The sequence below is a fragment of the Leucopleurus acutus genome (genome assembly GCF_964270905.1).
Source record: "Leucopleurus acutus genome assembly, chromosome: 20".
NCBI classification, from domain to species: Eukaryota; Metazoa; Chordata; class Mammalia; order Artiodactyla; family Delphinidae; genus Leucopleurus; species Leucopleurus acutus.
In genome coordinates, this window is record NC_139162.1 from 45,789,137 (window position 1) to 45,816,241 (window position 27,105).

Consider the following 27,105-nt stretch of genomic DNA (forward strand, 5'->3'; position numbering starts at 1 on the left):
GTGGGCGCAGGAGGCAGAGTGTCCGCACACCAAAGGACCGAGAAAGGTGCTTCCCGGAGACTTCCTGTGTGGCGAGGGGACGCGCACACCTGAACGCGACGCGCTCCAGTGCGCGTGCGCGGCAAGGGTCTTCCCGCACCTGATCGCGAGACCCCAACGGCGAGCAGCTCGAGGCCTCGCCTGGGCGGACCGGTGGAGCCAGTCATGGCGCAGCTCTGTGGGCTGAGGCGGTACTGGGCGCTCCTCGCCCTGCTGGCGTCGCAGCTCCTCTCCGGGGCTGAGGCGGCCGACGAAGAAAGTGGCGTCCAAGGTGAGGGCCCGGGCGGGTCTCCTGGGAGCTGTGGAGGGCTGAGAGGCCGAAGGCGGGGCGTCGGGGGCAGGGTCGAGGGGGTAAGTGGGGGTCTGAGGAGGCCCTGGGCAGGGTCTGAGCGGGGAGAATTGGCGGGGGAGGAAGTTGGGGGCGACTTGGTGAAGCTCAGGGTGTGTAGCAAGACTGAACCTTGGGAAAGAGGTTTGGGAGCCCTTGGGAGTGAGGACAGGCGGAGGAGCCCGGCCTGGGAAGAGTTTCCTGTGAATGAGGGAGGAGACTGGCGCTGTTGACCAAGAAGCGTGGCAGTGCCCCTTCCTGTGGCAGGAAGGAGGTGAGGGGCCGAACAGAAGACCAGCCTCTTCCTGGCAGAGAAAAGTTCCAAGAAAGTCCAGGGAGGCCAGCCGCAGCGGGCGGGGCTTGGATTCGGTGACCTGGTGGCCGTTTTAGCCTCAGGAAAGAAGCCCTCACCCCCACCTTTTTGGATATTGGACAGCAGGCTCCTGAGAAACCTTTCTGGTTCAGCTGCAGCAGAATGCCTCCAAGAAGAAGGGTGTTTCTCAGTGATATGCAAAGGAAGGAAAAGAAAAGCAAAAGTGTTGGGGGGGGGGAAACTTTGTCAGGGTGCAAGGGGGGGAGCCTCTTGGTATAAGAAGAATATTGGCATTGAGAAGCTGGACTTGGATTCCTTGGCCTGGTCCTTAGAGGTTGGTGGAGGGGAAGGCTCCGTTTAAACCTCTAAACTCTGTGGAAGTTTGGCCTGCAAGGTCTTTTTGAACAAGTGTCGGTCTAACCTTACTGCTTCAGACAGCCACAGGGAGGCTTTGCAAATAGATCTCTTGAAAGAAAAATTCGTTGGTTCAGCAAAATTTATTGAGCCCCTGTTATGTGTCAGGGGCAGTGCTGGCAGCAGTGATAACAGTCGGGACTCAGACAAGCCAGGTCCCTGCACTTAGAGCGCTTATATTCTAGTGGGATAGACAGAGACAGGGAGTAAACATTCAAATAAAGAGCATTCACCGCAGTATTAAATTACTAAGACGTAACTGAGCGGGTGAAGTAGACAAACGGGGATGATGTAAGATGATGGGGGCCACTTTAGCTCTGGTCGCCAGGGGAGGTCTCAGGACAGTGACGGCTGAGGTCTAACATGAAGAATGAGCAAGTGGCAGCGACACAGAGGCTTCGGGATCCAACTGGAAGTAGTGGAGTTCAAAGGCCTTGAGGCTGGAGCAGGCTTGGCGGTACTGGAGGAAAAGAGATGACAGCGTGACTAGAGCAGGAGTGTGTTGGGCGGGAGAGGTGGGGGATTGGAGGAGGATGCCAAGTGGGGAAAACAGGCAGGAGCCAGGTGGCTTTACAGGCCAGCAGTTTGGACGGAAAGAAAGAAAGCAGGATGTATGTGCACCAAGTCATCACCTGTGGTGTCTTCTGAAGACTGTTAATTTCCCTATGCCTGAGGCAGAGAGGAAAAATTGAGTTGTGGGGTGGGGAGTAGTGTTAAGAGCCAGTGGGGAGAGACTCAGCTCCAGGGAATTAGGAATGCAGGTGTTGATCATTCTTGTGGTCTGAACTAGAATTTGTCAGCCCTTCTGGACTTTTTTAGGGGAATTAATTATGTTAGGATATACCTTCCAGTTACCTGGCCTGGGACTTTATCAAAACTGAGTTTGGGGCTAACATGTGTTGCTTACTTTGAGCTCTTGTGCATCACTTAATCCTTGAAACAACCTGGCGGTGGTGGTGAAGTTACAGATCTTGCCTAAGGTCACACAATAGTAATTGACAAAGCCAGGTCGGGCTGCAGAGGCCTTTTCTGTTTGTTCCCAGTGGCTTCCCCAGCTGTTGCAGCTGGCTGGACCTACTGACCTTTCAGAAGTACTCCTATCTGGCTGGGTGAACTAATGCCCTTGCTTATCTGAAGTTCTATTTGTATGAAAGGTTTCAACAGCTTAATTTGAGGCAGGAGGTAGTTTTTATCCCTCCACCCCTTGTGATTGCTTTGATTTTTCTCAGGAAGCAAGGTCATCCATTAAGAGTGAGGTGTTTCTCCAGCCACACACAGCTGCACAGGTACCTCCAGATGAGTATGGTGGAGTGGGGGAAGTGTGTAGTGAATGTGTATAGCGGGGTGATCATAATGATCTGTGTGAAGACATGAGGGGGCTGAGGGGTAGTGGAAAGGTGGTAGGGCCAGTGGATTGTTGGAGTTGAGATTTTGAAGAGACTGAACTAGGAAGCTAGGATACAATGGGCAGTGAGGGAGATGCATGAAACTGAGGTTCTGAAGAGGCTGCAATTATTGAGACAAGGTCTAGGTGTGACCATGGGAGGGAGCAGCTGCAGGGAGGGCAAGATCACTGAAGGAGAAGAGGTCTAGGAACCAAGAGGCCAGGGTGGTTGGAGGATCGCCTGTCTGGATATGGAAATCACCAAGAATGGTGATAGGAGCAGCAGCGGGAGTGACAGTGAGCCAGGAGCTAAAATCATGGAGAAGTGAGGAGTAGTGACCTGGATCAGCAAATGACCCACAAGGTGGGATACGATTTACTCTGATGATGAAATTCATAACTGGGTGTTGAGGGTGGAGGGGGAATGGTGTAGAAGCAGTGCCCACTTGGAAGGGCACAAGAGAAGCTATATCTTCAGGGGAGAGCTGGGTTCAGTTAGAGTAAGAAAGTGACAAGAATGTTCAGAGAAGAGATTGAAGAAATGAGAGATTTTGCTTAAGATAGGCCATGAGTATCAGAGACTCCAGGAGTTGGGGGAAGGGAGATGCTGACAAAACAGGGTGATGAAGGGTAACTGGAGTCTGGGGCTGATGTGGTGATAAGCAAGTGATAGGAGTGTCACATGGTCTCGAGACTGACAATGTTGGTGAGGCACTGGGTGGTGGAGGGCAGAGAGGAAGGGGTGTGGGATACAGTGGACATTTGGAGGCTTGGCAAAGTGTCCTGACTCCAGACCTTTGCAGATGGAGGTGGGGGAAAGCTGATACTTCTGTGGGTGTTCAGGTGTTCGTAGCATTCAGGGAGAGTGCCAGTCTGCATGGACGCACGTAGAGATTATAAACTGGCTGTTCCCAGCAGGCCTCAAAAAGGCTTTATGTGACTTGTACAGTTTCCAGGATTGATAATTTTTTATGAAATATTTTTATTTTTGGCTTTGCCTGAAAAATTTGTAGATCTGGCGGTGCCAGTCCAGTGTTCCCACATAGCACCCATGGGGTGGTGCCAAGTACTTCTTTTGGGAAGGACAAAGAAGACTGTCTTTCTCAGCCTGTATTTATTCACTTGGCCTGCCCTCTGTATCTTCTAAGAGTTGTGACTCCCATGTTAAGAGTATGCCCCATTTAGGAAACAAAGGTAGATAAAACATAATAGCTACTTATAAATTGTACAGTGCAGTGAGTGTGTGTATGTGTGTTATTGTTGTTAGGGAACACCCCTTATCAGGTGGCCACAAATGTGCATGATTTTTTAATCTCTTCTCGGGTGATAAGTCCTGGTATTTGGAGTGCCCCCAAATACACAATTTCGATCAATACAAGGGCAGATAATATATTCCTTTTCAGAATAGAACCTCAAAAATTCCTTTTAGGAGTGGTTAGTTAAGTGTAGTTCCTGCTGCCAATAACGTATGCATCAGAACTTGTGTTAGTGGTTCCTTGGGCATCAGAACTTGTGTTAATGGTTCCTTCGCCCGTAGCCCTTTGTTGATTGTTCTTGGGAATTTCCACTGGAGATAAGTGCAGCAGCATTCATGTGAGAGCCTCCACCACACTTTGAAGTGATCTTCCATGTGCATCAACCTCTTCGATTAATTAGTTTCCCCAGAACTTTGACTGAAAGAGTGAACTTTCCAGTAAATCTCCAAGAAGCATGTTATTAGTCACCACTCCTTTTTCTTCTCCTCACCCCCATGGATAGTTGTAAACTGAGTAGCCAAAGAGAAGATGACAGGTAAGAGGGAAAGTGCAGCTGGTGTTGGTGATCAGCTGGGAGTTCTCCAAAGTAGCATCTTGTATTCTTGTCCTTCACAGAAGAGGCACTTGTTTAACTTGCAGGCAAGACAGTTTCGTTCCAGGACAGTTTGAAATATTTATTCAGCACATATTGAACACCTGCCAAGTGCCAGGCACAGTTTTAGGCCCTGGAAACAAAGCACTGAATGAAACAGATGACACCCTCCCACCCCAATCCATGGCAGTTACATTGTAATGAGAAGAAGATAATACAATAAATAAATGAACAATGAATAGATAACTTGGTGATGAGTACTATGAAGAAAAGTAAGGTGGGGGAGGGAGAAATTAGGAATTTGGGAGTAACAGATACACACTACTATATATAAAATAAACAAGGACCTACCGTATATCACAGGGAACTATATTCAATATCTTGTAATAACCTATAATGGACAAGAATCTGAAAAAGAATATATGTATATATATATATAAAACTGAATCACTTTGTTGTATACCTTGAAACATTGTAGATCAACTATACTTCAATTAAAAAAAAAGAAAAAAATAAGGTAAGGTTTGGTGTGCTTAGTACTAAAAGCATGGCCTTTGAGGCTCAGATGGTGACTATACCTAAAGAACATTGAGGGGCTTGCCTGTAGGTCCACTGAGGGAAAGTGGACCCTTGCCACCAGAAACGTTCCTTTGCCCTGGTCAGTATTTGAGAAGTCAGCCTGTAATAGAGAAAGCCAGCCACCAACCTGTTTCTCATTTTACCTATCCCCAGAGTCATTTACAACATTCAGACTTGTCTTCAGGTAGTTGGCCAGGCAGCCAAATCTCTGTGTGCCACGTCCTGAGACTGACAGGCCAAATAAGGGGTGAGGTAGCTTGTGATTCATGTGAGGCAGGAGAGAACCCTGAAGGGGTCACACTGAAATGACTTAACCCCAGGAGGCCTTGGTGGCCCAGTGATCACGTGACTAATGAGGAATTTGCAAATGACCCCAGAAGCATTAGTGTATGGATTATGGATGTCCTTGTGTGATCCTGGTCACAAATGTCATTTCACTTGTTTCTGACAAGACCTTTTTGAAAACTTATGAAGGAGTGCTGGAACTTGGATGCTGAGGCCCATGAACTTTGGAGTTAGTTACTTTGAAGTTTATTTGAAGCACATTTTTCATTATTGGAAAGCCATTTTAGAAATGAGGGCAAGTGTTTGAGATGGATCTCACCAATGGGGTCCTGGGTCCCTGGCCTCAGAAGCCCCGTAATCTGAAGTTCCTGAGTTCATATGTGGTACTTTGTCCATGTTTATTCCAGGGTCAGTCATTTAGAGTCTAGGGCGTGTTTGGGGTGGGGGTGGGGATGAAATAATATTAGATATAATAGTTTTTGACCTTTCAAAGGGCTACGTAGATAGATATATGTCTGTGGTATTGAAATTTATGTGGTGCTTAGGAAAAACACGTCTACAAAGGCTCCTGGGGTGGGGTGATAATGGAAAAAAAGGTTGAGAAACATTGCTCTAGGTAGAGGGCCTGTTAGCTGTAATCAGTTTCTGAAAATGGTCCATTTTTCAAAAAAGGTTAAGAACCCCTGAATGTGAATTAACAGACAATTCCATGAAAGACTTTGAAGCTACTGTTTGCTTACAAATTTTTTTTTTTTTTTTAACATTTAGGACATTTTTCTAAAATTTGTTTTTTTTTGGCTGCATTGGGTCTTTGTTACTGCCCGCGGGCTTTCTCTAGTTGCGGTGAGCGGGCTTCTCATTGCGGTGGCTTCTCTTGTTGCGGAGCACGGGCTCTAGGCGCACGGGCTTCGGTAGTTGTGGCACGTGGGCTCAGTAGTTGTACCTCACAGGCTCTAGAGCACAGGCTCAGTAGTTGTGGCGCATGGGCTTAGTTGCTCCGTGACATGTGGGATCTTCCCGGTCCAGGGCTCGAACCTGTGTCCACTGCACTGGCAAGTGGATTCCTAACTACTGTGCCACCAGGGAAGCCCTTCCTTACAAATTATTCAGATGGAGCACTGTGATTCTAGTTATGAATTTAGGTAAGGGTAGAATTTATAGTCCTGCTTGAGTGATGAGTATGAGGTGACAGTGGGTAGGGGTGGTGGTTTGCATTGTGCTGATAGTTTATGGAATGTAAACCTTTATATCTAAATATTTTATATCTAAAATGCCAAGATTATATATCTAAAACAACAAGATTTTATGAGCCTTATAATTTAAGTTGGATTTGTTATCGTAAATGTTCTTTCCTCATAAACACCTAGGGGTTATTTTAAAGTTTCTGAATTACTTATCCTAATAATGACAACTTCCAGGCACCACAACCTAGAGGACGTGGGTAGTTAGTGGCTTTCTGTACTAGAAACAGAAGCCTTCAAGTATGTAGAACCTATCCAACTAAGCAAAATAGCTGGATTTATAGATCACCTTGAAATAAGACTGATTGTAAAATAAATGTCAACTTTGGAATTTGGCACAGTAGAATTAAAGCAGCCTTGAATATCTGCCTCCCTGGTATTCAGTACCTCTTCACTCACACAGAACTTTAACATTCTCTCATTCCTCGGTGAAAAGATAACTTGAAGTCCAAATGGGTAACCAAGGCATAATTTTTCTTATTTTCTTGTCTCCGACCTCTTAATCTCCTGATACTGTAGTGTTGCAGGACTTTGATCTCTGTGATAGTCTGCCATTGTCTTACTGTAGGTGAAGATAAGGAATTTTGTGTCTTCAGGCATGGCAGGTGGTTGCACAGCAGAAAAACAAAGGGAAGGAGTGATGGTTGGGTTGGTTTGATCAACTCACTGACTTGAGTTTGTACTTTGGTTTTCCATATCCCCTCTATCCTGTCAGTCACCACATTCAGTTGGACTTACTAGTGAAATGTGTCATCCTTCTCTTTATCTTCATTCCCACTGTTCCTACAGTAGTCTGGTCTTCATAAAAATATAATATCTACTACTTACTCAAAGCTTTGTGCCAAATGTTTTAAGCCCTTATAATGGAGTAAAAAAACACCTTTAATTTTCACAACACTCTTAATGATTGTTCCCTGTGTCAAAGAAGTCCCTTCCATTTGAATTGTTTTTAAGAAATGCATCTGCAAGTCCACAGAGTTTAACTCAATGGGACCTACGGAGGGAAAGCCAGCTGAATCTCCCCACTTTATTACTCACCAGTGAATTCAAATTACATTGAGCAAATGCCCTTTCCCAGACTGGCCATGGTCAAGACAACCTCAAGATTAATAAATGGTGCATTCCACAGCAGGAAACAAAAATCTAGGTGTCACAAAATGGGACTTATTGCTAACAAACTTGTCAAAAAACATTTTTATACTAAGTAGATCCAGAATGGGTACAAATCACACAGAGAGGCCTTCACTTCAACTTGGGCTGAGTTGTATTTATAATGTCCTCAAGTTAGTTCTCTTGCTAACATTTCAGCTTTCACTGTAACCTGAAGGAATTTTAAAGAGGAAACTCTCCTGTTTACTACAGAGAATATTTCTGATACAAGATGTGTGGGTTTTTCCACATCAAGCAGTTCTCAGCAGACACGGATTGGGTGTTTGGCAATTTAACTCAATTCTGAAACCGCAGGGCGTGAGCACAGATCCTGTAGGTTAAGGGCTCAGTCTCGCAAGACTCCCTCTGCCCCCTTCAAATGCCAGTCAAAGTCCGAGGCTGTCCCCTGTCATTTTCACCAACCTGCTATAAATCAAGGGCTGCCATGACCCCCTTGGATCCAATTTGCTAGAGTGGCTCACAGAACTCAGGGTAACACGTTTACCAGTTTATTATAAAGGATACAAATCAACAGCTAAATGAAGACAGAGGTCTGGAAGGGTCCTCAGTGTAGGAGCTTCTGTCCTTCTGTCCTTGTGTGAGCCACCCTTTTGGCATGTGGATGTGTTCACCAACCAGAAGCTCTTCTAACCCCTTCAATTGGGGTATTTTATGGAAGCTTCATCACATAGGCATGATTGATTATTAACTCAAAATTCCACCCCTCTCCCCTCCCCGGAGAATAGGGGGTGGGGCTGAAAGGTCCAACCCTTTAATCTTGCCTTGGTTTTTCTGGCAACCAGCCCCTATCCTTCTTTTTGGCCGTGCCACAAGATTTGTGGGATCTTAGTTCACCAACCAGGGCCCTGTGCAGTTAAAGTGAGGAGTCCTAACTGCTGGACCACCAGGGAATTCCCCCAGCCCCCACCCTGAAGCTTTCTAGGGCTCCCCCAGCCACTATCATCTCATTGGCATACAAAAGGACAATCGTACTACTCCAGAGATTGCCAGGGTTTTAGTTCTTGTGTCAGAAACATGGGTCCAAGAACGAATATTAGAATAGAACATGCTCCAGCTCTCAGGAAATTACAAGGGTTTTAGGAGCTCTGTATCAGGAAGGGCAGGCGGGGAGAGACCAAATACATATTTCTAATTATGTCACAGATATGATAGGTCTATAATCAGAGCTTTGCCTTATCTTTCTAAGCCTCCCAAGAGTCTGATTTAGATACTCTAAGCCTCTAAAATCTGCACTTTTTTTTGATTAGCCAGGCCTAAATCAGAGAATATGGGGCTTGCCGAATTGAAGAATACTGGGTTTATACATTTTCCAGCTTTATTGAGAGGTTTATACATTTTTGTTGCATGTATTATTGTTCCCTTATTATGAATGAGGAAATGGGTGTGCAGGGAGGTTAGGAAAGCTGCCTCCCATCCCCGCCCCCCCAAGACAGTGGGCTAGTAAGAGGCAGCCAGGAATTCCTGCACACACTGGTCCTTTACCAGAACAGCTTCCTACAGGCCCTGTCCTCTCATCTGTCCTGCACACTTTTGCCAAGTGACTCTTCCTTATTGTGTCACTTCCCTATACCAGAGCCTTTGCTCATTTCCTTTGTACCTTGTGTGGCTTACAAGCCCTTTGAATTTAGGGTGTGATTGTAATATTTTACCTTGGGTGATTTTCTTTTTCTTCTTCTATCCAAGCCAGTCTTGTGGCTCTAACTTAATTGTAAACCCCTGGAGGTCAAGGACTACATTCCCAGTGGGTGCCTTCTATGTAGGATGGCTACTCAGCTCAGTTTACCTTGGAGGGTTCCAATTTATGCCACTGTGTTTCCCACGCTAACTATTAAGAATACCCCTTTTCGGGCTTCCCTGGTGGAACAGTGGTTGAGAGTCCGCCTGCCAATGCAGGGGGCGCGGGTTCGTGCCCCGGGCTGGGAGGATCCCACATGCCGTGGAGCGGCTGGGCCCGTGAGCCATGGCCGCTGGGCCTGTGCGTCCGGAGCCTGTGCTCCGCAACGGGGGAGGCCACAACAGTGAGAGGCCCGCATACCGCAAAAAAAAAAAAAAGAATACCCCTTTTCACTCTGAAAAGTGTCTTGATCTGGAGGATAAATTATATGATCGCCCTATTTACATATATTAGCTATTCACCAAACACTGTTGCTTACTGCTGTTCAAGATACTAGGGAATTTAGTACATTCAGTTTTATTTACCATGAAAAATTTAAGCAAACAAAAGGGATGACTATAATCCACTCTCCAGATAAAACCCTTAAAGAAAATAAAAGTAATGCATTCACAAAATTAGAATACTCAAATTGTACTAAAAGATACAGATGGAAAAGAAAAACTGGAAAAGCTTCTCCCTCCTTTAGTCTCTTTCCCTAAAGATAGATTCATGTCTAAATTAAAAATTTAAAAGGAATCATAATATGTAAAACATTCTTTTGCTTTTTTTCTCTCAGACACTTTTCTATACCAGCACATACGTAGTTGTCTATTTTATTTTATTTATTTATTTATTTTCTTTGCGGTACGCGGACCTCTCACTGTTGTGGCCTCTCCCGTTGCGGCTCCGGACGCGCAGGCTCAGCGGCCATGGCTCACGGGCCCAGCCGCTTCGCGGCATGTGGGATCTTCCCAGACCAGGGCATGAACCCGTGTCCCCTGCATTGACAGGCAGACTCTCAACCACTGCGCCACCAGGGAAGCCCCAGTTGTCTATTTTAAACAGCTCTGAGTATTCGATTATGTGGATGTCTCACAAGTTATTTCACTAGCACGAACAGGGTGTTCTGGTGGTGAATTTTCAGTTATTGTAGGTCTGTGCGCACCAAGCCCTTTGTGGATGTGGTAATAGTTGCCCCTGTTCTTTGAAACTCTTGAATTAATTGATTCTTCCTTGTTTGCTTTTTGCTACTGAGGAATGAACTGTATGCTCTCCTATTTTTTTGTATAAAATAGTATTTTCAGATGTCTGAGAATTATTGTAGCAAATCATTTCCCTTTGGCCATTATCCTTAGAATTCTAAGTGGCTTTAATGAAAAGAGTAGAGCTGTTTTTAGTGATGGAAGGGTGTGCTGCAGCATTTTTGGCAAAGGATTAACCTGAGGAAGGCATGGTCAGTGTTGTCATAGAAATGTGAGCCCTAGGAGTCTATGTGATAGCATCTGACCACACCTGTAGGACTGCTGAGTTCTGTGACATGACGGGGTCGGGGGTGTGGAAAATCTGAGCAGGGTGTTTTTAGCAACACTCTCTAAAGAAGTGATTGGCAAACTGCAGCTCGTAGTCACTGCCTACATATGGCCTACACGCTAAGTATGGCTTTTGCGTTTTTTTAATAGTTGAAAAAAATCAAAAGAATATTTTAAGGCGTAAAAGTTATATGAAATAAATTTTTATTGGAATGACAGCCATGGTCGTTCATTTACATATTGCCTTAGGCTGCTTTCATGCTACCATGACAGAGTTGAATAGTTAGGCTAGGTGACCCATGAAGCTTGAAAGAAAGGCAGTCCATGCTTTGCACAGTTTTCAACGTGCACAGATTTCAGTTACTACAATATATTAACTGTGAGTACTTGGGTACAGAACAAGTTTCAGCTACTAGCTCTTCAGTCACAAATCATTGTGTAAATTACACATATGCATAGTGATTGGTCACTGCACATCTGTTACTCAGTTCATACACAGCAAAGCATGTAGTTGTGTTGCTTCCTTGTTTCCCAGTATACATGACAGTTTACAAAAATGGTTAATCACTAGAGGCAGTTGGCCAAAAAAAGCACCAAAGTGTAGCAAAGAGAAAAAGTGATAACGCTGGAAGGGAAATTCCAATTGAACATAAATGGAGTGATAGAAGAATGAGTTAACTGTGGGAATGTTGACACTGCTTGCCATTTGAGGCCAGATATGCAGCCAGAGGAGCTTATTGACAGAAATGAGGAAAGTAGTTGTGACAAAAAAAGGATGATCCAGTGGAAGTAATGCTGGCAGAAACTTCCACAAAAAGTCAAGCAACTCTCAGCAGTTTTGTGTCATTGAAAGAGCAAAGGATAAAATGTTGGAAGCTGATCCAAACCTAGAAAGAGGTGTGACACTTCACTAAGGTGAACTGGAAAGATGCTTGCTCTGTATCATGAGTTATATGAGTAAAGACCTTCACAAGCACTGTATAGACTACTCTTGGTGACTTATTTATTTACAAAGACGATTAAACACTTCGATTCTCAAGTTTCTTTTTTTATTTTAAATAAACTTATTTATTTCATTTATTTATTTTTGGCTGTGTTGGGTCTGTTGATGCACACGGGCTTCTCATTGCGGTGGCTTCTTTTGTTGCGGAGCACGGGCTCTAGGTGCGCAGGCTTCAGTAGTTGTGGCGCACAGTTGCTCCGCGGCATGTGGGATCTTCCTGGACTGGAGATCGAACCCGTGTCCCCTGCATTGGCAGGCGGATTCTTAACCACTGCGCCACCAAGGAAGCCCCAATTCTCAAATTTCTAATGTTTTAACTTATAGTGTACTAAATAAATATTCATTTTATTTTATTTATTTTTATTATTCTATACATTTATAGCCCACAGTTTTTCATTTTAAAGGTCACGGAACAATCATGATTGTTCCCATTGCTCTGCATGATTTCACACTATTCTGCCTGTATTTACTATTTGGCCCATCATTAAAAAAGTTTACTGACCTTCGCTCTAGAGAAAACAGATGGGGGGAGGAAAAGGACCATTTCATGAGTGGCTCCCAGCTTGTGATGTGATCCAGGGCTTTCTTATTAGTATACAGTGAGGCAAGAAGTTGGTGTTCTTCAGTTTATAGCACCCACAGGAGTAAAAAGTGTATCAAGGGACTTACCTGGTGGAGCGGTGGTTAAGAATCCCCCTGCCAATGCAGGGGACACGGGTTTGATCCCTGGTCCGGGAAGATCCCACATGTCGCGGAGCAACTAAGCCTGTGCACCACAACTACTGAGCCTGCACTCTAGAGCCCGCGAGCCACAGCTACTGAAGCCCGCGCACCTTAGAGCCCGAGCTCTGCAACAAGAGAAGCAATGCAATGAGAAGCGCACACACTGCAACGAAGAGTAGTCCCCGCTCGCCGCAACTAGAGAATGCCTGCGCGCAGCAATTAAGACCCAACGCAGCCAAAATTAAATAAATAAATTTAAAAAAAAGCTCAAGCAACTTTAGAACCAGAGAAACCTGTTTTCTATGACAAAGACCGGTCTGTTTGGCAATTTTGTAATAGCCAGTGTTCAAAATGCCTGCCAGGGTTTTGTAATTTAGGTTCATATGTCAGATAATGTGTGATTTTAACCATTTTTAATACTTTTCCAAGAGAATGTTACTGTTTCTGAAAGGCAGGAATTCCATTTTTCCATATTCTGAAGCAAGTGTATCCAAATTTGGTGCCCTTCAGCTTTTCCCTGTTTTTCTTATTCTGTTTCGAAAACTTATAGAACATATTTAATTTTGCACTAGCATTTGTGAGCACAGAAATAGAACTTGTAACATATTTTTCATGATTGTTTTCCAAAACTATTCTGAGACCAGTATATCATTTCGTCATCTCTTAATAAGAACAGTTATTTATTAAGGAATAACTTCCTGAAAATTGTCCAACCGAGTCCCCCTCAGCCTTGGCCAGTTCTTTGGGATGGCTGTTTATGACCCTGTCGTTGAGTGTCACCATAAACAGGCATAGCAGAGGGCCTGGCCTTGGTGAGCCCTCCAGTTGTGATGAAGCCTTGAGGAATGTTTTGGCTTTTAGGCAACTTCAGTTTCATGTTTTTCCCACTGCCTGTCACTATAGTGGTTTTTTTCTTTCTTTCCATCCAAGGAGTCATTTTGTTTTTGCCTGCGCTTTCTGATCAGACCCATTTGAATTCATATACAGGTCTCCTGCTTGCTTAGCTTAACCTACCCAAAGCCTCAGTGTTCTGCTTTGTAAAGGGCAGGGGTGGGGGTGTTACTGCATGAGTCACGGTTTTATTGTGACTATTAGAAATCGTGCATAGAATGTGCCTGGCATCAAGCTTAGTGAAGGCAGTGAAATGGGGTGTCAAGAAATAAGTCATGCTCTGCATTTTGGTTCATTTTGATTTTAAGCTGGGTCTACCAAAGTATAGTATTTTGACTTTTTTGACTTTTTTTTTTTTTTTTTTGTGGTACACGGGCCTCTCACTGTTGTGGCCTCTCCCACTGCGGAGCACAGGCTCCGGACACGCAGGCTTAGCGGCCATGGCTCACGGGCCCAGCCACTCCGCGGCATGTGGGATCTTCCCGGACCGGGGCACGAACCCGTGTCCCCAGCATCGGCAGGCGGACTCTCAACCACTGCGCCACCAGGGAAGCCCTGAAGTTTTTTTAAGGAAGGTGATAAGTCATGGAAGTCATCTTACATACTAAAGTATTTCTGGCTTTTTGTACAAGATTTTTGGAGAACAACAAAAGAGAAAATGCACTGATGTTATTTGGAGTGAGGTGAACAACATGTGGCCTGTGTTTCCTAAAGGAACATTCTCTCCTTTGAAACGAACCAAGCAAGCAAACAAAAACAAAATCCTTTTTCATGAGATTACTTCCTTAAGCCTAGAGAGTAAAAATGTATATGATGGAAGCTTAAAAGCAGTTTAGTTAGTAAAAGCATGTGACAAAATGAGACTTTTCTCCATTTGACAAGGAGCCTCCATACTCGGAGAAGGGACTCTGTCTTGACACAGTAAGTGTGTGGTTAAATTTCATCTTAATTGAACCTAGCTTTGGCCAACTCATCTGCTCCTTAGAGCTCTTTTACTCTAATTAAATTTATTTTAAAAAGATCAGCTTTTACCCCAATTTAAAAAAAATAAAAACAAAATAAAGAGATTAGCTTTTTTCTGATTTTATTATACGAATTTTCAAATGTACACAAAGGAGTGAAAACAGTTTTATGAGTGCCCATAGACCATCACTCAGCTTCAACAGTTGTCAGCATTCTGTCTTTTCAGATATACTGTGTTTTTAGTCCAGGTTCTCTCCTAATAAAGAGACATTTCTAAATTCTCCTGGGACAAAAATGAAGTCACCCCCATCCCCTCCTATCCCACCCAAGCAACCTGAAACTGAAAATAAGGCTGCTTCTGAAACTTAAACTATGAGATCAATGTGTGATCATTGACAGCAGATATGAGCAGCCGTCTGAGACAGAATAGCCTCTCAGGCCCACAAAATTTATAATGAAGGAACCATCACATCTACAGAAAGAATGGTCCAGTCAGGAAGAGGCATTGGTCAGTGGTGGAAGTCAGAAAAGTAAGTGTTCCAGAGGCAGACCCTGACTGTGCTCTCTTGACCTAAGCGCTTCGCGAGCTGTCTGCTGCAAGCCTCTAGTCTGCGTGGTAGATCCCAGTAGAGAGTAAGTTCACAGGAATCCTACGGAAAACTTCCTTACTGTGACTCCAAGTCACCTGCTCCATTTCAGCTTGCTATCTGAGGTGGTATGTTGGTACACATCCACCCCGCTGGACAGTTATTTTCTCAGTATCCTCCTGTGTGCTTTGTTAGTAAGATCAGCATCCCTGTGCCTCATCAGCTCTGGGGCACTAAGAGTGCCTGTCTGAGCCTACAAAGATGAGGGCCAGATTCTGTGCAGTGTTTACTTCACCAGGGTAACTGCCCTCCATCCCTAGATGAGCTTGTCCCTCTTCCTCTCTATGCACCCTCAGGCTTCTATACCTGCACAGAATGTATCTGGCACCCTTGCTTATGAAAAGCCACCCAGTTCTCACCCTTTATACTGTGCTCGCCCTGCTGCGTTCTCTGCTGTGGTGTCTGGCACTCCCCACCTGGCTGGCTTGAGCTTTGTTTGGCCCCTCTCAGGTGTTTGTTTCCATTGAGACATAATTCACGTTCTGTACAGTTGGCCCATTTAAAGTGTACAATTCCCCCCTCAGGGTTTTTGTTTAAAAGATTGTACGTGAAGCTGCTCAGGAAGCAAGGACACAAAGCAGTCAATGATCCCCAGGGCTCTCAGCTTGGCAGGGCATTGGATAGGCTGTTGCCAAACCTCGGCAGCAGTGGGGTGCTCCCGCCTTGATGTCGTTTTCAGTTTTGGATCGTAAGTGGATCACGTGTGGGTCCTCTCCATCTTGTCTTGTTTTTAGCAGTGCTGCCTCTGGCATTTGACAGCCATGTGGATTGGGCAGAAATATATACCAAAGAACTCTTCTCCTTCCGTGTCTTCCCTGGGCCTTGTTGATTGCGTTTGTTTTGTGACCTTTGCACATTGTCAAAAGTACCTGTTCCAGGTGCACACCCAGCTGGTTCTGGTTGATGTGTTATATGGACAAAAGGTGCCTGGGCCTATTTAAAAAAAAAACTGATTTAGTAAAGTATTTACATACCATAAAATCACTTGTTTTAAGTATACAACCCAGGGCTTCCCTGGTGGCGCAGTGGTTGAGAGTCCGCCTGCCGATGCAGGGGACACGGGTTCGTGCCCCGGTCCGGGAAGATCCCACATGCCGCAGAGCGGCTAGGCCCGTGAGCCATGGCCGCTGAGCCTGCGCGTCTGGAGCCTGTGTTCTGCAACGGGAGAGGCCACAACAGTGAGAGGCCCGCGTACCGCAAAAAAAAAAAAATAAAAGTATACAACCCAATGACTTTTGGTACATTTACAGAGTTGTACAACCATCCCCCCAATCCAATTTTAGAACATTTCCATCAGCCCCAAAAGATCCATCCCTGTGCCCATTTGCAGTCACTCTCCGCTCCACACCCCCAACACCAGGCAAACACTAATCTACTTCCTGTCTCTATTGATTTGCCTTTTCTGAGCATATCGTATGATTCCATTCATATGAAGTATCCAGATAAGGTACTTTTTTTTTTTTGGTTGTGCTGGATCTTAGTTGAGGCTCATGGACTCCTTAGTTGCGGCAGGTGGGCTCCTTAGTTGTGGCATGCAAACTCTTAGTTGAGGCATGCATGTGGGATCTAGTCGAATCCGGGCCCCCTGCATTGGGAGTGCGGAGTCTTATCCACTGTGCCACCAGGGAGGTCCCCAGATAAGATACTTTGTAACTGGTGGTTTCATTGACGGTTGCTTGCAAATTAACAGAGCATTTTTTTTACTTCAGAGTATGCTTTTTCTGCTGTACTAGTTACCTGTGATTTATTGGTGTGTGTGTGAGTTTCTTGGGGTGTTTGTTTTGCACAGCACCAACCTTTTTTGTCCATAGATAGATGTTTTGTGGAACATTTGGTTTCTTGCCCATCGTTGTGATGTATTTTGGGAGGCGCAAGAGAAGCACAAATCCTGCTCTCTGTGCTTTCGAAAGGCATCCCCTAGTTGGTGAGGTAAACCTAGCAAACATGAAAACAACTAGGGAGGAGTAAATGACAGCATATAACCAAGTTTTGGGCCCTAGGATGTTTTTATTTGAGATGTTTATGAAGCACCCTGTGCTAGGCCCAGGGCAGGGTGGAATGCCCTGATGCCAGAAGGCAGAGATGTAGGAGGCCAAGGTGTAGGGAGAGGTGATGTGGACTCGTGATGCCAGGAGGGGGTGATATGGTGGTGCAGAGCACACGTTGAATCACATGGTCAAGTTACTCCCTTTCCAAGTTGCTTTCAATCCTCCTGATTCCTCCAGGAGAAAGTCTCATTCTAGTGCAGGTGATACCTCCAGCACTTGTTTATCTGTCCCTTTTTAAGAGAGAGCAGATTTCTAGGCCTTCTGCAGGCAGATCTATCTGGCTGCAATTGTAACATTGTTCTGTTTTCCTTGTACTAGAGTGGGGCCAGATTTTAGGACACCTTGTAACCCAGCCCATCTTGGTGTGCTCAGATTGGGGGAGCCATCATAAGCGCCGAAGCAGAGGAGTGACCTTAGTTGTCTCTGGAAGGTTGGCAGTTGGGGGAACTAACATTAGGGAGCTTCTTTCTGAGGCTCTTGTGGTAATTTGACTATGAAGTGGCCTATCCTGGCAGAGAGTAGACAGGAAAAGTTAGGAAAGGTCCTTCTGTGGGGCGCTAAGAGCACCAGGCCGTGCGTTTCCTTCCTGACCGTGCATTGCCAGCTCTGGGCTTTCATTTTTTTTTTTTTAATTAATTAATTAATTAATTTTTGGCTGTTTTGGGTCTTCTTTGGTGCGTGCAGGCTTTCTGTAGTTGCAGCGAGCGGGGGCTACTCTTTATTGTGGTGCACGGGCTTCTCATTGTGCTGGCTTCTCTTTTTTTTTTTTTTTTTTTTTTGGCGGTACGCGGGCCTCTCACTGTTGTGGCCTCTCCTGTTGCGGAGCACAGGCTCAGTGGCCATGGCTCACGGGCCCAGCCGCTCCACGGCATGTGGGATCTTCCCGGACCAGGACACGAACCCGTGTCCCTTTCATCGGCAGGTGGACTCTTAACCACTGCGCCACCAGGGAAGCCCGCTGGCTTCTCTTTGTTGTGGAGCACGGGCTCTAGGCACGTGGGCTTCAGTAGTTGTGGCATGTGGGCTCAGTAGTTGTGGCTCGTGGGCTCTAGAGTGCAGGCTCAGTAGTTGTGGTGCACAGGCTTAGTTGCTCCGTGACATGTGGGATCTTCCCAGACCAGGGCTCGAACCCTTGTCCCCTGCGTTGGCAGGTAGATCCTTAACCACTGTGCCACCAGGGAAGTCCCAGCTCTGGCCTTTCAGTGCTAAGCTCCCCTTGGCCCAGTGAGACGGGCACATATCCAGAAGGATCCTGCAGTCTGGTTTTTTGCCTTTGAAAGTCCTTTTTCTGTACTGGATGTGTGTGTGTTTGATAATGGGGGCAGGGACCAAATCAACACGCAACTGAAATTCAGTTCAGTCTGGTGGGTTGGTGTCTTTGTTGTTAGATGATGCCTTCCTATACAAAGAAGGAATCACTAGGTAGGCCTGATGGCGACACTTCAGAAACAGCTCACAGAGGAACTGTGCTGAAACTTAAGACTCTGGTTCTCCTCTTGGGGCTCTGGAAAGCTGTGGGCCTTCTCCTACAGGTCTGTGCATGTTCTGTCTTGCCAGAATTGCCCTGCCAAGCTAACTGGTCTCTGGTTGGTTGTGTTTTAGATTTTTGCCGAGTTTCGAAGAGTGTGGGAAAATGCCGGGCCTCCATCCCTAGGTGGTGGTACAATGTCACTGATGGATCCTGCCAGCAGTTTGTGTATGGAGGCTGTGGAGGGAATGACAATAATTACATGACCAAGGAGGAGTGTCTTGCAAAGTGTGCTGGTGTCACAGGTAAGACAGTGCTGTTGGGGAAGTTTTATTATCTAGAGACACTTTATTAATTGGGACATAGCTGCCTTTTGCTCTTTGCTAGTTCTTCACTGCTGAAACTGGGAGACGTTTTTAAAAGCAGAAGAAACAGGCACAGTGTGAAGGTCGCCCACACGGTGGTTTCACAGCGGTATCCTCCCTCCTCTTCCCAGAAAGGGGAGAGTAGGCCGCAGACTGGAGCCAGGGGAGGGGTGACATGACTGCGTCTTCTCCCCAACTTCCCTTCTCCCACTACTGAGAGCAGGTCCCACGCCAGGCCTGGTATGAGCAGAGTCCTCCAAGTCTACTCAGATGGGCTGCCCTCCTTGCTTCCTGGGCATTTGGGTTATTTTTACCTTTGGGACAAATGACTTGAGGAGCTCACCCAGCCAGCCAAGTTATGAATCAAGTTAAAACTAGAACATACTTCTGGAATCCATCCTTCTCTCAGCCTTCGTGAGTGATTCTGTGGAATCAAGATAATGTTGACCCTGAGAGCCTCCCAGTGTAAATAAAAACCTAAAGCCCCACAACAGTGTGCACTGGCTCTGAACGGAGCCTCGAGGGACTCCTTGAGACCTGATGGCAGTGCGATATTGGCCCTCTGGGGCCTGATCCTTCCTAGGTGTTCCAGAGACCCGCAGATTGGGCCAGCCAAACTGTCAAAGATTTTCATCGGCGATTTCCTTAACATTGTTACGGGACTTCTTGCATCCTTTCCTGACAGCTTGGTGTCAGTGTTTGGACTCTGGATTATGATTCTGTGTCAGAATGTGCTGGTGCCCTCAGTGCTCACCGCACTGGCTGTAATCTCTCTTGGCTTTGAACTCTGCATTCAGAAATCAGATAAGCTTATTAAAGTTGTGTGTAAAGAGAGGAAGACAACAGTGGTCTTGGCTGTGAACTGAGGTTTAAAACATAATGCACAGACACACAAGCCCAGCAGTGACTGAGTGCCTTGAGGAACATTTTATTGATCTTTGTGTGCCCAGTGCCCGGAAGGCACTCAACAAGTGTTTGGAGAGCCGAGGTGGCTGGTATTAGTTTTGGATTGTACAGATGAGTTCCTCATCTGTTTTGGGGCGGGGGTGGGGGGGCAACTGGCAACCTTACCAGATGGTGATGGAGAAAAATACCATTTATTGTATGTGGTTTTCCACCATCAGCTGTGGTCCAGTGTCAGGGAAGGAATTAAGGGGAAGTGATTTTTGCTACCTTTTCTGTCCTTTTCCAGTCAGGAGTTGACAGTAGCAAATGTACCTGCTGTTCTGGTTACTCCTTGGTTTCTCAGGGGGAAAGTTAAGTTTTAAGAACACAAGCAGTGGACAGTGGGCATTAAGGCGGGATGTCTCTGCAAGGAGCCACAGGGTGTAGTGTTTTGCTGGGAGAAGGCAGACAGCTATCTATCTTTCTAGAGGTCAAGCCAGAGTCTGGCCCCAGCCTTGACGTCCCAGAAAGCTCATTTGCTGGCATCCGAGCGTGGCCGCACTGCACAGCTCCTGAGGCGTTCTCTTTGCCAACATATTTTCTCCCAGGCAGGCAAGCTCTGTGGGGAACCAAATGATAATGAGAATGCCAGTTTATTAATTAATTATAATGAGAGCCAGAACCACCAAAGGGACCAGACACTTCTGTCCCTGTGCCTTCACCCTTAGTTTGTGTAGGCAAACCTCTCAGCGACATTCCCAGAACATTGCTTGATGAGGGGAGAGGCAGAACTGGAGGAGCTGGTTTGTGATGGGAATGTGTAATGGCATCAGGTTAGGCCAACCCCACGCCTCTGCACAAGGGAGGGTTCCTCCCTCCTGGACCCTGCCAGCGCTCCCTTTTTTGCACTTGCACCCACGCTCTTAGCTTTGTGTGTGTGCAAGATAAAATATACATAACGTGGGCTTCCCTGGTGGCGCAGTGGTTGAGAGTCCGCCTACTGATGCAGGGGACACGGGTTCGTGCCCCGGTCTGGGAGGATCCCACATGCTGCGGAGCGGCTGGGCCCATGAGCTATGGCCACTGAGCCTGCGCGTTTGGAGCCTGTGCTCAGCAACGGGAGAGGCCACAACAGTGAGAGGCCCGCATACCACACACACACAAAAAATATATATATTATACATAACGTATAATTTAGCATTTAACCATTTTTAAGTGCACAGTTTAGTAGCATGAAGTACATTCACAGTGCTGAGCACACCCTTCACATTTTTAAAAATATTTATTTATTTATTTGGTTGTGCCGGGTCTTCGTTGTGGCACATGGGCTCCTTAGTTGCAACAGTCAGGCTTCTTTGTTGTGGCAGGTGGGCTTCTTAGTTGTGGCACACGGGCGCCTTAGTTGTGGCCTGCGAACTCTTAGTTGCAGCCTGCGAATTCTTAGTTGCAGCATGCATGTGAGATCGAGTTCCCTGACCAGGGATTGAACCCAGGCCCCCTGCATTGGGAGCGCAGTCTTTTTTTTAACACACCTGCATCTTTTTTTAAAAAATAAATTTATTTATTTACTTATTTATTTATTTTTGGCTGCATTGAGTCCTCATTGCTGCACGGGCTTTCTCTAGTTGTGTCGAGAGGGGGCTACTCTTCATTGCAGTGCGCGGGCTTCTCATTGTGGTGGCTTCTCTTTGTTGCGGAGCACGGACTCTAGGCACCCGGACTTCAGTAGTTGTGGCACGCAGGCTCAGTAGTTGTGGCTCATGGGCTCTAGAGTGCAGGCTCAGTAATTGTGGTGCACGGGCTTAGTTGCTCCGTGGCATGTGGGATCTTCCCAGACCAGGGCTCGAACTGTGTCCCCTGCATTGGCAGGCGGGTTCTTAACCACTGGGGAGTGCATAGTCTTATCCACTGCGCCACCAAGGAAGTCCCACGCCCTTCACTTTTTTAATTCATTGGGTGAGTTAATACAGTTCCACAGGTTATTTGGCCCTGGAAGCCATTCTGTCTTTTTATAATGTCATTTCACACGTCTTTGCTCGGATTCCCAGCTGGTTGATCTTAAAATTTAACCCACAAGGTCAGTCTTGGTTCCTTATTTTCCAAGTTCTGGCAGGTTTGTGGTCCAGCATGTGCACTGAAGGGCCCACATAAAGGAGAAATGGGAGTCGCTGTGAGAGGCACACAGGACCAAGCCTCCTCAGGGATACAGCTTGTTTTGTTTCACCAGGCAATCTTGGAGGTACACTTTCTCACTGTGCTGTTTATTTGTCCTCTTGTAGTGAACACCATCAATGAACTGTCCAGGAATGGAGCAGATTCCTCTGTCCCAAGTGGTAAGTTCTTAAAAAGACCCAGGATGGAATGAGGGCCATCCAGATGGCTAATGTGAAAGGACATTTTTACTTTGGGCATTGTACAAGGGCTTCCACCTCCTGGTTCTGTTTACTCAGAACTGGCGAACAGGGGCTCTGCCTGGGCTGCCAGCTTCTGGCTCCTGGCCAGCATCCTTCCGCTGGGGAGTTCAGCAGACAAGAGGGCTGAGGGATTCTACAGTGCTTCCTGGCTGACCTCAGCTTCCTCCTGGGGGATAAGGGATTGTGGCTACTGCTGCATGTGGCTCAGACCCCTTCCCCCGCTTTGGGCTGGCTTCCAGTCCCCTGGCCTCAGCCTTCGTGCTGTCTTCACTGCCCTGTCCCACCTCCTTGCTTGCTGTATCTCCTTTGCTCCGTGTCGTCCTTGCTGTCCATCTCCCTCCCTGTGCTAAGAGTCCTCTGTCTTCTGCCACCCCCGCCTCCGTTCCCACTGCAGTCTTTGATCTGGAGCTTTGTGTTAGCTTGCTTTGTAGTGCTGACAGCAGCTGCCCCATTCCTCCTTTATGCTTAAAGGACTCTGCATCAGTAGCCGGGGGTGAGTGGTTCAGATGCACTAGTAAGTCCAGTCCAGCTTTCCCAAAGGCCAGTCCCCAGGCAGTGGGTTCTGCTGGGTGAGACCTGCTGTGGAGGGAGAGAGTCCCCCCTTACCCCATTTGAGGATGGCCCCCAGTCAGCCACTGGCCACACACTGGTTGCAGTCTTGATTCTGGTCCTTTGACTCTGACATCAGCACCCACGTGAGAGTGAGCATTTATTAGTTCAGTGGATTTGCAGAATGCTGAGAGTTAGGTTAAAGTCACTTTCCAGTTTTGCTAGGCTAGGGATCCTGTGACTGTCCTGACCATTGCTTTGCCTGGGTTCATTGCTTATTCCCAAGCTGGCCTCTGCAAGGTCATTCAGAGCCATGGGGCACTGGCATCGTAACTCTGGTTTCTGTTCTGTTTCAGAAGAAAATTCCCCCAAGAGAATAAGGGACCCTCCTCCCTGTGTCAGAGAGTGGACACCTCTGGTCTTCCTCATCACCCCAGAAACTGTGGCTGGGATTAGTTTCCATAGTAACCCCTGAGGTGACAGGCAGGCTTCCCCATCCGGCATTCATTCTGTGTGTGCCGTAGAGCCCATTAGGACTGGGAGGTGATGGAGCAAAGCTGCCCACAGAGAGGGGCTCCACTCCCTTCCAGGTACCTCAGTGGGCCCTTTTAGACTCAGCCCCAGCTAGGCGACATGCCCTGTGTCCATTCCAGCCTCCCTGACGTGGATGTTTGTGTTTCAGTTCCCAGAAGGCAGGATTCTGATGACATGTCCAGTGATATTTTCAACTATGAAGGTATAACTTTTAAAAAACATGTTTTCTTACTTAATTGGGAATTGAGACACACTTGAGGATTTCCATTAAGGGTATTGTAGAGCAGGGCTTCCCGACCTTTCCCAGGTGTTAGGACTCATGAGGATGCCCTGGGGCAGCAGGAAGCAGGATGTGACACAGCACGCCCTTGGGAAGCTTTGCTTGAGAGGCAGCAGTGGCGTTCAGGCTCTGCCTCCCACCAGCTGCGCCCACGGGATACTGTAGCTCTGCCTCAGAGTCCCTGACTATGAAATGAGGGGCCTAGTTCAGACCTCTCTTGAAAGTTCAGAGACCGAGTTAACACATGTAGAGCCTACAACAGTGACTGACATAGAATAACCTCCATAACAGTGTAGTCTGGCCATAAAGAGAAAGATATCTGAAAATGTGGGCCAGAATGGCCACGTCTGTAATGGCCAAGTTTCTTTTAACAGAGAGATGTTTTCCCCATTGGCTGGCAGTCATATGACTGCTTGGGAGCATTCTAGCTCCATTCACCTCTCCTGGGCCCTGCTAATTTGTATCCCTTGGGCTGTCTCACTCCCAGAACACTGCACTGCCAAGGCCATCACTGGGCCTTGCCGCGCATCCTTCCCACGCTGGTACTTTAATGTCGAGAAGAACTCTTGTGATAACTTCATCTACGGCGGATGCCGGGGCAATAAAAACAGCTACCTCTCCAAGGAGGAGTGCATGCAGCGCTGCTTTGGTGAGTCTGCCTGACTCCTAAATCCAAGAAACAACCATGAACAGATGAACCCTCCCGAGAGGACACCAGTCCCTTTCCTCATCCCTAAAATGAAGGCCTTGGAAATGCTGTCATTTGGACTCTGCCGTTAGTCTTCTCTGGCTCCCTGGTGGGGAAGGGGGTGGGCTGTGGCTCCAGCTGTTGGGCACATGTGTCCTAGGTCCCTACTGGGGTGGCAAGGTCTCAGAACCCTCAGAAGAGCTGGAAGAAGCCGTTCAGAAAGAGCGTGAAGGCCCAGGGCTGAGGGGAATCCTTAGGTGGCTGCAGCTGTGAGGGGAGGAGGGCTGAAAGCTGACCTCAGGGTTGTGTGTTTTCTTCCAGGCAAGCAGTTGTATCCTGCCCTGCCCCGCACTAAAGGTAAACGGCCTCTTGCCCCCTCCACCTGCCTGCCTTGACTAAGCTCAGCTGTGTTTTTTGCAGGCTCATGTTGTCTTGGACACATCATCCTTCACTGTAAACATCGTTTTGTTAGAAAGTCGTGTTTCTGCACGAGAACAGCCAGGCAGCTTGGAACATGTGGTGGATGTTTGTCCCACTGTACAGTGTACATAAACGGGTTAGGAGTGAGGCCGCCTCTGCCTAGGCAGCCTGGGGGTGACTGGGGCCACCTCCTCCTGTTTGAGGTGTGTGGGATCTGCTGCACGCAGGCCTGGGACTAACTCCAGGTTTTGGGGGGGAACTTTACTGCCATGGGGTGTACAGAGTTGGTCATGGGTGATAACAAAGGAAGGTGGAAAGCCCTTGTCATGTGTGGGTGGAGCATGGCCCCAGCCAGTGCTGTTGTCCCCAAGCAGTCTGGTCTGACAAGGAGGCTAGGCCTCCTCTAGCTTTTGTTTCTGATTCTGAGCCTGAATCATGGATGGTAGTGTTTGCACAAAAGACCTGCCACACTGGTTTGGCCTCTTTCCACCTGTTTCCCTGTTAAGGAGTCCAGGCCTGGCCTGTGTGTCTGCTCTGCTTTAGAAGAGAAATGAAACTGGGACCTGGTTTGCCAGGCATAAGGATCTGGACGGTTGGAGATGGAGAGTGAATCGACCCTGTCCAATTCTGCAGCCAAGCGGGGAGAGGGAGCCGGGTAGCTGCCATAGGAGGCCACATTCCTTAGGTGGAGCCCCACCTGAAGAAAAAGCATCTTAACTGACCAGTGGGACTGCAGTGGGGCAACCACTATTAAATCTACCTGGGCAGTTAGGAGCATGAGGGTCCCCTCCTGGCCCTGCTCCGAATATACCCATGCCTCTGCCCTTCCCTCATTCCACAGGCAGCCACCCCAGCCAACTGCAGGGCCACATCTTTCTCTGTGGCTGGTTGGGGGAGGGGGGTGTGTGTTTGCACACACACACCGGAGGTGTGTGCTTTTCCTGTACAAGTTGCCGCAGAGAGGTGGCAGGGTAGTACAGAGTTGAAGTGGGGATTTTTTGTTCAAAAAGGAGGAACACAAGGAGCCACTCTGTCCATGTGCACATAGCATAGCACCTCCTTTTTTCAGGAACCTACTTCTCAAGACTGTAGGGACTCTCCTTGAGGACTTCCTGTCAAGCAGTGTCAGTTCTCCAGAGCCTTCTGGGTTGGGGTTGGGGGACGTCTGGCCCAAGGGCTGCTGGTCTACCTCCCAAGCCCACGTGGACACTCTGGCTATGGCCCGCCTCATCCTGCTGGTTCTGAGGTCTCTCTCTCATCCACAGTGGTGGTCCTGGCAGGGCTGTTCGTGATGGTCCTGTTCCTCTTGCTGGGGGCCTCCGTGGTCTGCCTGATCAGGGTGGCGCGGAGGAACCAGGAGCGCACCCTCCGTACTGTCTGGAGCTCTGGGGATGACAAGGAGCACCTGGTGAAGAACACTTACGTCCTGTGAACGCCCTGTCATCAAGGGGCTGCCCTCCTCAACCCCCTGTTAATGAAGAGAATCTGCGAAGGGAGGAGAGACAAGTGTCGAACACATGTGTGCTTTTTCAAATAGAGTGATTTGTCTGTATTTGCGCGATCATTAGGGCTTTTGGCCTGTTTGTTAATCCAGAAGGTAAGAGGGCTGCTCCCTGGTCTCCCGGGATGGGTTTGCTTTGGAAATTCTCTTAGTGAAGGGCTGTGCACGTTGCAGATGTTCTAGCCCTAGATCGGAGTCGGTTCCTCTTCAATTTATTTCTTTGCTCCAGGTATAGTTTTCTTAGCTTATGTTGAATCCTGTTGCCTCCTTTCCCATCACAAAAGTGATGTTTTAATAGTTTCCTTTGTTTGTTTTCTGTTTGTTTTTTTTAAGTAAGCAGAAACATAAGTTTTTTTAATTAGGATTCTGAAAGGAAGAAAGTTAAATGTACAAGTTTAATAAAAACGGCCTTCCCTTTTAAAATAAATTTCAGCATGTGCTTTCTTTCTTTGTGGGACTGCTAATTTAAACTCTACCAAAGTTACCACAGGACACTACATGAGATGTCCCATTCCAGAAACAGACTTCTTAAAAAAACAGCATCTTTCAGATCTTCTTTTTTATTTATTTATTTATTTTTTGCGGTATGCGGGCCCCTCACTGGCCTCTCCCATTGCGGAGCACGGGCTCCGGACGCACAGGCCCAGCGGCCATGGCCCATGGGCCCAGCTGCTCCACGGCATGCGGGATCCCCCCTGGACCGGGGCACGAACCCGCGTCCCCCGCACCAGCAGGCGGACTCCCAACCACTGCGCCACCAGGGAAGCCCCTTTCAGATCTTCTTGAATGAAATACATCTTACATTCCAACTGAGTGCCCATAAAATTTCACCAAACAAGACTTAGCCTTACCACCTGTGGTAAGCTCTGATATTTTCTTATTCTATTTCACTTTTTAAAAATTTCGGCCTTAGGGACTTCCCTGGTGGCACAGTGGTTAAGA

The 27,105-nt window shown here is 47.2% G+C and overlaps 1 protein-coding gene across 1 annotated transcript; it reads left to right on the forward strand.

The window, feature by feature from the left end:
• Positions 1 to 26,699, forward strand: SPINT2 (serine peptidase inhibitor, Kunitz type 2). Its single transcript, XM_082862974.1, has 7 exons — positions 1 to 310; positions 18,662 to 18,832; positions 22,057 to 22,110; positions 23,423 to 23,476; positions 24,042 to 24,203; positions 24,564 to 24,599; positions 25,928 to 26,699. The coding sequence occupies exons 1-7, from the start codon at positions 205 to 207 to the stop codon at positions 26,092 to 26,094; spliced, it is 750 nt and encodes a 249-aa protein (XP_082719100.1). The 5' UTR covers positions 1 to 204; the 3' UTR covers positions 26,095 to 26,699.
• The last annotated feature ends 406 nt before the right edge of the window (positions 26,700 to 27,105 follow it).

Coding starts and splice junctions, on each gene's coding strand:
- SPINT2 (XM_082862974.1), top strand. CDS start 205: ATGGCGCAGCTCTGTGGGCTGAGGCGGTACTGGGCGCTCCTCGCCCTG. Junction 311..18,661: donor CGAAGAAAGTGGCGTCCAAG/GTGAGGGCCCGG, acceptor GTTGTGTTTTAG/ATTTTTGCCGAGTTTCGAAG. Junction 23,477..24,041: donor TGATATTTTCAACTATGAAG/GTATAACTTTTA, acceptor TCTCACTCCCAG/AACACTGCACTGCCAAGGCC.